The sequence below is a fragment of the Chinchilla lanigera genome, unplaced genomic scaffold, assembly GCF_000276665.1.
Source record: "Chinchilla lanigera isolate Chin_1 unplaced genomic scaffold, ChiLan1.0 scaffold00096, whole genome shotgun sequence".
In the NCBI taxonomy this organism is placed as follows: Eukaryota; Metazoa; Chordata; class Mammalia; order Rodentia; family Chinchillidae; genus Chinchilla; species Chinchilla lanigera.
In genome coordinates this window covers 1,709,204-1,719,911 of record NW_004955497.1, presented here as the reverse complement: position 1 = coordinate 1,719,911, position 10,708 = coordinate 1,709,204, and the positions used below count along the sequence as shown (strand labels likewise).

Genomic DNA, 10,708 nt, shown 5'->3' with positions numbered 1-10,708 from the left:
CGAGCCCGCCGCCGAGCCCGCCGCCCAGCGGGGCGCCCGCGGCCGCAAGGCCGACAAGGCCGACAGGGCGGGCAGGGACAGGAAGCAGATCCAGACCTCGCCGGTGCCCGAGCGCAGGAGCAGCAGGGACGAGGAGAAGAGGGAGTCCCGCATCAAGAGCTACTCCCCGTTCGCCTTCAAGTTCTTCATGGAGCAGCACGTGGAGAACGTCCTCAAGACCTACCAGCAGAAGGTGCACCGCAGGCTGCAGCTGGAGCAGGAAATGGCCAAGGTCCTGCCCGCGGCGCGGCCCGCCCGCCTGTGCCCGCGGGGGTGGGGAGCGCGGCGGCTCCGTGCCCGGCCCGCACCGGCCTAGCAGAGCCCGGTAGCGCTGTGTGATTAGATAGTGTGACTTTCATCTTTAGCAAATTCCATCAAGGTTTACTTACCGGTAATATAATACGTATTTTGAAAGAGCAGAAACAGAGTTTGAGGTTTTAGAAGTTGATACTGGGTGGTTTTTTTTTTAAGAAAAGGCTAGTCTTTAAGTCTTGTATTAGTAAATAATCTTTTAAACATATGTTACTTGCACTACAGTGCTAAAGTGGGTAATCACTAATGAACTTCACATTAAAATGTAACAGTAAATTTAAATCACACCAAGCCAGCCTTTCCAAACTCTACAAATCAAATGTTGCGTCCCATATTCACGGACTTTTGCATTTTCCCATTTCCCCTGAGCTACTTGCTCTTGGACTTCCAGAATGTTGTGGTCCCTCTCCTGTAGACTTTTATTAACAGAGGTTTAGTTTTTAGAGTCTAAACTCACCTAGAGAAAGAACTCTTATCTCTGACCTTTTGATTCCTGATCTGTATCACTATGTAGATATAAAAAACACACAAAGGATTATTATTTTGCAGGTAGTATAATAGAGCCTTCTCTACTAGAGTCCTGTCCCGCCCAGGGTGTCCCTGCCCCAGTCCCGCGCCGCCCTGGGATCCCTCTGGTGACCTCTCTGGTTTCCCTTGTCTGCAGGCGGGACTCTGTGAGGCGGAGCAGGAGCAGATGAGGAAGATCCTCTACCAGAAGGAGTCTAACTATAACAGGCTCAAGAGGGCCAAGATGGACAAGTCCATGTTCGTGAAGATCAAAACGCTGGGGATCGGTGCCTTTGGAGAAGTCTGCTTGGCCTGTAAGGTAGACACGCATGCCCTGTATGCCATGAAGACCCTGAGGAAGAAAGATGTACTCAACCGGAACCAGGTGGCCCATGTCAAAGCCGAGAGGGACATCCTGGCCGAGGCGGACAACGAGTGGGTGGTCAAACTGTACTACTCATTCCAAGACAAAGACAGCCTGTACTTCGTGATGGACTACATCCCCGGGGGAGACATGATGAGCCTGCTGATCCGCATGGAGGTCTTCCCGGAGCACTTGGCCCGGTTCTACATTGCGGAGTTGACTTTGGCCATCGAGAGTGTCCACAAGATGGGCTTCATCCACCGAGACATCAAGCCGGACAACATTTTGATAGATCTGGATGGCCACATCAAACTGACAGATTTTGGACTCTGCACTGGATTCAGATGGACTCATAATTCCAAATACTACCAGAAAGGTATTTTCTTAGGCACACTGTTGCACCCGTGGACCTAGCCCGCCCACACGAGGCCGCTGTTCCCCATCCTGTGGCTCCTACTTGCTGTAAGGCCGTCCACCACTCCTGTATCGCACACTTCGGTGTGGACACTTGCCTTCCCTAAAGGAAGACAATGACACATAAGAATTTATCTTTCTGAAGTTAGTGCCCTTAAGTTTTATTACACTTCACACCAATAGGTCATCACAAGGCCTTTGTGGAAGATCATTGTTCTGCCCTAGTAAAACAAGCCATAAAAGTGAAGCTGTCAAACGTGAGAGTGGTGGCATGCACCTGTACTTTGTGATGGTCTGCCTCCCTCGGGGGGACATGAGGAGCCTGCTGATCCGCGTGGAGGTCTTCCCTGAGCACCAGAGAAGCACCAGGCGTCCCTGTGGTCTCCGCTGCTTAGGAGACTGACAGCTTGAGCCCAGATGTTCAGGGCTAGCCTGGGCAACCGAGTGAGTCTCTGGCGCAAAAAATAAGTCTCAGAGCCCCCAGAGAGTCGTGTCTCGAAGCTGGCCTGAGACTGGGTTTACCTCCATGTTCTGTGGTTCCGCTATTTGGAGAGGTCAGAACAGCTGGTAATGATCTTCCTTAGGGCTGGGAGGCCCGAAGGAGCTACTTTAGCGCCACAGCACGGTCCTTTTTTTTTCCTTAAACTGAACACTACCCTAAGTTATGTGCATTTTCTGGAGCTGAAGTGACTTCTGTTCATATTTTTTAAAACCTCTTGGGTTTTTCCATGCTTACCATAAAACGTGTCTTGCTAGACAGGTGTTAGGCTTTTGCCACTGTGCTGAGAAGTGCTGGGAATGACGTCCCCGAGGCCGTCCAGCCTGTGTGGCGGTGGTGTCCCGCGGCAGCTTGCACAGTGCAGTTTGCTGTCGCTGCTCCCACACCTCTGCCGCGGTGCCAGCTGTCACCGCGCAGCGCCGTCTCAGGACCAGGAGCAGCAGCTGCCCTGTGGAGCAGGTGTCCTGCCTGCCAGCAGCGGCTGTAGTTACTTCTGTCCGAGGCTGTGGAGTTGTTACGTTGCTGAGTAGTGAAAATGCACAGAATGTTTTGTTCTGTTCTCTCCCCACCCCCCATTTCCAGGTGATGGGAACCACATGAGGCAGGACAGCATGGAGCCCAGTGACCTCTGGGACGACGTGTCCAACTGTCGCTGTGGGGACAGGCTAAAGACCCTGGAGCAGAGAGCCCGGAAGCAGCACCAGCGGTGCCTGGCGCACTCCTTGGTCGGGACCCCGAATTACATCGCCCCCGAGGTGCTCCTGCGCAAAGGTGCGCCCGCCCAGCGCTCCAGCTGGGGCTCTGCTTTCCGGGAGGCCAGACACTCCCGTGGTGTGTGTGTCTGAGGAAGACTGACCGCTGTGGAGTCTCCCTAGCAGACCAGCCTCCAGCTCTGGTCAGGAGGTGCCTCTGTCTCGTGCACCGTTAGGCCAGTGCCACCCCCCCTCCTCTGGCTGGGATGTACGGGGCGTGAGCTTCTACCTGGCCGCGGGGGTGGCTTTGGAACTGCCTTCGACCAGCTCGCGTGGTGGAAACAACATGACCACAGGCCGGCGTGCTCGTTCTCCCTGAGCGGAGCCCCTAGTCCCCTCCAGCCTAACGCCCACTGAGTCACGCCGGGGCTCGCGCACAAATGCTGTTCTCCTCCAGTTCTCCCGCTCCTCCCCACGCCCCTGGGAAATAAGACGTGCAGACCGTAGTGGGTGTGAGGCCGTCAGTGTTCCGTGAAGTGTCTGCCAGCTGGGTGCTTTGTTCTGTCTCACGTATGACGTGTGGCTCAGAATGAGCAAGACCCTCCAGGGCCCCTGCGTGACCCGTGGCAGTAGCGGGCTGGGGGTCCGGCCCTGTGCGACACCTCGGGACACGGGCAGCCTCCTCCTCGCTTGCACGTTTGAAGTCTTTGGAGCCAGCCAGGCCTAGTCCGCGCGAGGTTTGCGCTGTCGCTTGTGGTGGCCCCAGGTGGGTCCCGAACAGCTCGGTGCCGTGAGTGTAGCAGCAGTACCTGGTACCCCGGGAGGGCTTTGCGTGCCCCGCCCTGTGCAGTTCAGGCCCGTCTGCCGTGCCAAGTGGAGGACAGAACTGGGAGGCAGAGGGCACCCATGGGCTGACCTCACAGCCCGGTTCCACTTAGCAAGGGTTGGGTGACGCTGAGATGAGCCTGGCTGGCTGGCGTGCCGGGGACCTCACGAACCTGCCCCCTGGAGTCCTAGGGTTGCCCTGACCCCCCGCTGGGGGTCGCACTGAGAGCTCAGCTGAGCCGTGCAGCCCCTGCCACGCCTGCACCGCACCCCACATTCTGTCCCCTCCCAGGCACCTCCGGAGCCCCCCCCGGGGCCTCAGCTGGCCTCTGTCAGCACGCGCTTTGCGGTTCGGGGACTCTGTCATTTTCGTTTGTCTGTGTGATCGGCTCTGGTTGGTCACGAGTATTGTTACCAACAATAGCCTTACCTTTTAAATGAAAAGAATGTTTCTTGTGAAAATGCCCCGTGCTTATCACAGACTAGTGACTGAAAGTAAGGACACAGAAGCGGCCTCAGCCCTCGTGAGTGCGGGTGGCCCGCGGGAGCCCCGGCCGCCGTCACCCCATGCACCTCGGCGGCTCCCGAGCCTCCTGCGGGCTCGGGTCACAGCCCGTCGTTCAGGGCCTTCCAGACGTCGCCTCGGGAGGCCACCCTGCCCCGGGGTTGAGCAGGCTCTGTCTTTCAGGGTACACGCAGCTCTGTGACTGGTGGAGCGTTGGCGTGATTCTCTTCGAGATGCTGGTGGGGCAGCCGCCCTTTCTGGCTCCCACCCCGACGGAAACCCAGCTGAAGGTAAGCAGCCACGAGCGAGTCTGCGGCCGCGCACTGCCCCCTCCGCACGCGCTCCTGGGTTGGCGTCAGACCTCCTCTTCTGAGTGGGGTGGGAATGACAGCTGGAGGTTGCAGGACTTCGAAAAAGCAAAGCTGTCTTTTTAAATGACAAGTGTCCCTTCCCTTCCCTTTCGTTAGGAGAAGCCAGCCCAGTAGGCACGAGGTAGCATCTCCTTGTGGTTTTCATCTGTATTTCCCTGTTAGTTAGTGGTGTTGAGTATATTTTCATGTGTTTATAGCCATTTGTATAATCTTGGAGAAACAACTATTCGAGTCCTTTTTCCTTTTTTAAGAAAATCCTGTGTTGTTGAGTTGTAAGAGGTCTTTATTCCGAATACTAACTCCTTTTCAAATACATGCTGCACAGAGATGCCCTTGGGGCGGTGCCTCTTCACTCAGTCAGTGATGTCCTTTAAGGCCCCTAAGTTTTTCATTTTTGCAGTTCTTTTATTGCCTGTGTTTTGGTGTCATATCTAAGAAATCATTGCCAAATCTGTCATGAAGATTTGACCCTGTTTTCTGCTCTGCATTTCCTGCTTTGGGCTCTACTAAAAGCTCCTGGGTTTAAAGCAACCCTCCGAGGTAGGCAGGCACTCGCCCGCTCGCACGCCGCACCCAAGCCTCGTCACCCTCACGGTGGCAGCGAACGCTGGCCTCCATCCTCCTGTGCCAAGTGTGAACCGCGCAGCTGCGGCTTTGGTTTTTGCCTCACACTGGGCCCAGCAACGTGACGGGTGTGTTTAGCGAACGTCAGCTGGCGGGTCGGCTTGGTTGGGCATCACACGCGGAAGGCAAAGCGCAGGAGCAGTCCCCTGGCGCCCCTCCTCTGCGCGGCTACCTTTTTTCTCCAAAACCCACTGACCGTCTCCGGCTGAGACGGGCCCTGAGCGAGCGCCGTGATGACTCACAGAAAGCCAGTGCCACGGGTCATTCGCTTCATTTTCGTAGGAAGCACAGAACTCTTTGGCGAAAGAGAATGTCTGGCAGAAGAAAATTAATACCCTTTTGTCTGCGTTTGGGAGCCCCCTGCTAAAAGCTCGCTGACTATTGCTGCTCAGATCAGCTGCCCCGTGGGTGCCCTGTTCTCACGGCCCTCGTCACGGCGGGAGCACCGCCTGGGAGCCACCCCAGCTTGGCCCAGTCACGGGGGGAAGCTAAAACTTGGTTCTGTCGCCTGCAGGTGATAAACTGGGAGAGCACGCTGCACATTCCCGCCCAGGTGAAGCTGAGCCCCGAGGCCAGGGACCTCATCACCAAACTGTGCTGCTCTGCGGACTGCCGCCTGGGGCGGGACGGGGCCGCCGACCTGAAGGCCCACCCGTTCTTCAGCACCGTCGACTTCTCCAGCGACATCCGCAAGCAGCCGGCCCCCTACGTCCCCACCATCAGCCACCCCATGGACACCTCCAACTTTGACCCCGTGGATGAAGAGAGCCCTTGGAACGAGGCCGGCGAAGGCAGCGCCAAGGCCTGGGACTCGCTTGCCTCCCCCAGTAACAAGCACCCCGAGCACGCGTTCTACGAGTTCACGTTCCGGAGGTTCTTCGATGACAACGGCTACCCCTTCCGGTGCCCGAAGCCCTCAGGGGCAGAGACTGCGCACTCGGAGAGCTCAGACCTCGAAAGCCCCGAGCTGGCGGATGAGGCCGAGGGCTGCCAGCCCGTGTACGTGTAGCGGCACCGTGTGCCCGCGGCTGCGTCGGGAGGGCCGCGGCCCGGCTGCTTCCCCGCGGCTGGCGGGAGCCGGGGGTAGCCTTGCCTTCAGCCGGGCTGCTGAGTACCCGCTGAAGTTCTGCCCTTCAGGAAAACCCCAGAGCAACCAGGAACTTTTTTAAAGAAAGGACTGAAGCCTGGCAGACCTTCGTTTCTAGGTTCTGGCCCATGGGTGGCAGGGAGGGTTCCACGTGGCTTTGAACTGGCGTTGGGGGGCCTTCGCTGCATTAAAACAATATTTTTAAAAATTTAGTACAGTTTAGAAAGCACTTATTTTGTTGATAACCAGTTTTTCTTACTAAATTATAGGGATTAACTTTGACAAATCATGCTGCTGTTATTTTCTACATTTGTATCGTATCCATAGCACTTACTCACATTTAGGAGACAGAAGAACTGAAGAACATGTGATAAGAAATCTCTGTGCAATAATGTTTGAAAAAGACGATGCTCTGCTGAGAGCTCACGGAGACCACTGTATCCACACGGTGATTTTTGTTTTGTATTCTTTCCCACATTTCAGAATTGTGGCATAATGTTAAAGCTGCTTTGCTGTTGTTGTTTTTGCATGTTACAGTGCTGTAACAAAGCGTGAGCAAAGTGATGACGTGGGTGTGGTTTCCGATGTCTGGTGTGTGGGAAGTGCCGTACTGCACGAGCAGGGTTTTTCTATTGTAAAATTACCATATCTTGCCATTCACAGCGGGTCCTGTGAATATGTTTTTACCGAGTGTTTTTAAATGAGGTATTCTAGACAGCGTGCTTACTATGTACCGTGCGGGTGATGTCTTTGCTGTGATTGTAGCCCGTGCTGTTTTGTGAAAGAAACGCAGATGTGTAAATGAGAAGTGATTTGTGCGTGCGTGTGTATGTCTTGGGTATGATTGCATTCTTTTGGGGATAAATGTAAACGTTTTCCGTACAGCAAACTTTATGCATTAAAAGGGATTAATTCAGCTATGCCAAAACATTTAAGTTACCCTATGTCCTTCCATGTCGTCAGTCTGTGCTGTCCTTCTTGATGTAGCTGGTATGTGGAATTCAGTAGCTAGGACCCTACTATTTAATTTTTACTGACGCACTGCCCACACCGAGAGGTTACATGAACGTTACTCCTTCTGTTGTCTCGGGCAGCTGAGAGGTTGCCACACTGAATTAAATAAACTTATCGTCCTTTTGCTTTGTTTTAAATGTGCTTTGAAGTGTCAGTTTTCACCTTGGTTTAAACAATACCAAGTTTTTCTAACTTTTGTAAAAAAAAAAAAACTTTTTTTAAAGCAAAGATTCTTCAAAGTGACATTGAAATGAAAACCATTAAACCATACATATTTTCCTAGACGTATAGGTGTATATATGACTATATAGATAAACACACAGAATATTCCTTACTTCAAATTAGTATGATTTCTATTTGAAGTGATTTATATTTGAGTAAAAATTCAATTCTTTTTTGCTCTTTGAAAGATCTGATGCATCCTATTTTCATTATATTAGTCCACATATTTTCCTTGACATTCTTAGCGTAATGTATCCATTATTATTATATATCTAGGCAACAACACTTATAAGTTTATCAGTGTCTAAAGAACATTCTGTGTACTGGTTTACATTTGTATGAATGGCATATCCTGAAGTCTGCTGTGCTCGTATTGTGACTTACAGTATTCGCGCTATTTTGTAGTAATGCTATGTTGTTATTTACAGCGCTCTGACATACTTTCATGTGGTAGGTTCTTTCTCAGGAACTCAGTTTAACTATTATTTATTGATATATCATTGCCTTTGAAAAGCTTCTATTGGCACAATTTATTATTAAAACTTTGAATCCAAATCCCGTGGTTGGCGTCTTGTGTTACTGAATTTGAATCCTGCTGTTAGCTGGCACAAGCTGCTGACACAGCCACTGTCATCAGAGGTGGGGGGACGCACCCCGGACAGGCTTCGTGTCAGGAAGGGCTCGCGGAGGGCAGGCTGCACGCGGGCTGTGGTTCTGTGGCCACTGTCTGTCTGCTGTGAAATGATAGAATCGGCCTCTGTAGGGTTGTCGAGTGGATTCAGTGGGGCAGCAAGTGGACGTGGTAGGTGGTAAAATAAGTCGTAACTGGGAGCTAATTCCCCCGCAGCAGCAGCATCCTGAAACAGGACAAGCACAGGGCACAAACTTCCATGCAAAATGGTGGCTGGAGAGGCCGGGTCTACCCCCAGGAGTAGAAGACTTGCCCGAGTGAGCTTGAGGCCCTGGTTCAGTCCCAGACACTGTACAAATAAGAACAGGTAGTGGTATTAAGCTCGGGAAAGCACTTTGCTTTGGGCTTGTCCTTTGAGTGTAGTCACATGACTTGAAAGTGGAAACAGGAAAGGAAAACCTCCCACTTCATTTCTAGTCACGCCTTTCATCTCCCCACAGGTGATGGTAGTTGTAAATCCTGAAACAGAATACGTAGTATATATAAGAAAATGACTATGTACTTTTTTGTCTCTTACAGAAATAGAATATTACATTGCCAGGCGTGGTGGCACACACCTGTAATCCCAGCACTCGGGAGGCTGAGGTGGGAGGATCGTTGCAAGTTCGAGACCAGCCTGAGCTACAAAGTGAGCTCAAGGCCAGCCTGAACTGCATAGCGAGACCCTGTCTCAAAAAAGACAAGAAAAAAAAATGATGGACACTTGGGGGTTTTGCACCCATTTTCTTCACTGGACAGTATGTCTTGGCAGCTGTATCGGTGTGGATGTTTTGTTGTTTGGTCTGGGGATGAAAACCAGGGCTCTGCGCAGCCCGCAGCCTGCCAGCCACACGATTTTTTAGCCTTTTTATTTTTAAAATATATATATATATCAGTGTGATTTTACTGGCATTTCTCTTATTTTGAAAGACGTTGAGCATCTCTTGTCTGCTTAATATCCGTCTAAGTAGCAGTAAAAGTAAGAGTGCCAGTTCTATGCTTTGAGTGCTGGTTCTCCGCCTGCCTCACACAATCCCGAAAGGTTTCCGTTGCCTCTTTCCGTCTTTTGCTCAGTGAATTGAACTGCTGTGCTTGGGCTCCCAGCCAGACGCCAGATTCCGGAGACTCCCTGCTGCTTTCTGGTGGGTGCCGGGAGAGGGCGCCTCCGAGCTGGGTTGCCTGTGGCGGCCCGCCCGGCTCCAGCTCCTGTGGTCCTCCAGGGGAGAGGCCGCTTGCTCCATTCTTCCCATTTCCTCCTTCACATTTGTGTGCTGTGTTTCTTGCTAAACCTCAGTGCAGGTAGTAAAGACACAACGTTAGCCTGCATGGCAAGCCCCTGAATCTTTTGCGATCTAAGCCACTTCTCAGTTCTTTCAGTGTAGTGCGGGGGTTGGAGCTCAGGGTTTCTGTGTATGCTGGGCGAGCCCTCTACTGCTGAGCTGTATCCCAGCACCAGTGGTAAGTGTTTGAAACCGAGTTTATCAAATTCATTCTATTTCCTCCAGATATAGTGTATAAACCAAATACAATACCTCAATAGCTACCTTTCTTGACACTGACCCGCAAAATTGTATTTAGCGGGTATAATATGATGCTTTGAAGTACATCTAGAGGTGCAGTCACATGATACGTGCATTATCTCTGGTGGCCTCAGTAACGTTTGACATTAGCAAGTCTTAGCCTAATCATACCGAGCCTTGCTGTAGAGGGCTCGTGTGCGAACAGCTCCGCTCCCAGTGGGTTTATTTTGCTTGCGGGAAGTTTTCAGCCATTGTTTCGCTCAGAGCACTTTTATCCCCTTGCTCCCTCCCTCTTCCCCTGCTCCTGTGATAGGAAATAAATCTTTTGTTACAATACCAGAGGCTTTTTTATTTTTAATGTTTCTGTTTTCTCTCTTGTTCCCTTGAGTGATTTCTACCGATCTGTCTTCCAGATCACTGAATCTTTCCTCTGGCCTTTCCAGCTTGCTCTTGAGCCCACCCACTGAGCTGTTCTTCTCAGTTACTTTTCGGTTCTAGAATTTCCATTTGGTTCTTCTTTATAGTTTCCACCGCTGTGCTGAGTCCGTGTTTTCATTGTGACTAGCGTGTTTGTACTTGTTCCCTGAGGCCTTTGTTGTTTTGTTCTGTTTCTTTAAGGCTGGTCTCTAGATGTAGTTCAGGCCTGGCTAGAACTCAATACGTACCCCAGGCTGGCCTCAAACTCATGATCCTCCTGACTCAGCCTCCAGTGCTGGGATTACAGGTGTGCGCCACCACGCCAGCTCCACTGAAGCCTTTCTGTGGTGGGAGATTTAAAAACCTTACAATTCTAATAGTTCTGTCGTGTCAATCTTGGCATCTGTGGACACTTTTCTACTCGGTTTTGAGCTCATTCTGGTTCCTGCTGATGGATGCCCAAGGGAAACCTGGACTCCTGTACTATGTTCTGAGACTTTGGTTTGCACTGGCATTGCCTTGTCTGAGCAAGGCGGTCATGTTGCTTCCGTGCCCAGGAGGGAGGAAGTGCCGGCTCAGCCTGTGACACCTGTGCTCAGTGAGACTGCTGCTCTGCTGACCGGGGG

At 51.9% G+C, this 10,708-nt stretch overlaps 2 protein-coding genes across 2 annotated transcripts in view; one reads left to right on the top strand and one right to left on the bottom strand.

Annotated features, from left to right (window-relative positions):
• Lats2 (large tumor suppressor kinase 2) overlaps window positions 1–8,030 on the top strand; it is a gene marked incomplete in the record, with an annotated part of 56,296 nt that extends 48,266 nt beyond the window's left edge. Inside the window, 5 exon segments of the mRNA XM_013505466.1 lie at window positions 1–271; window positions 1,016–1,598; window positions 2,718–2,906; window positions 4,341–4,447; window positions 5,667–8,030. Coding sequence (XP_013360920.1) covers window positions 1–271; window positions 1,016–1,598; window positions 2,718–2,906; window positions 4,341–4,447; window positions 5,667–6,161 — 1,645 coding nt within the window.
• Window positions 8,031–8,112: 82 nt separating this feature from the next.
• LOC106146837 (phosphatidylinositol 4,5-bisphosphate 5-phosphatase A-like) overlaps window positions 8,113–10,708 on the bottom strand; it is a gene marked incomplete at its 5' end in the record, with an annotated part of 49,403 nt that continues 46,807 nt past the window's right edge. Inside the window, 1 exon segment of the mRNA XM_013505467.1 lies at window positions 8,113–8,625.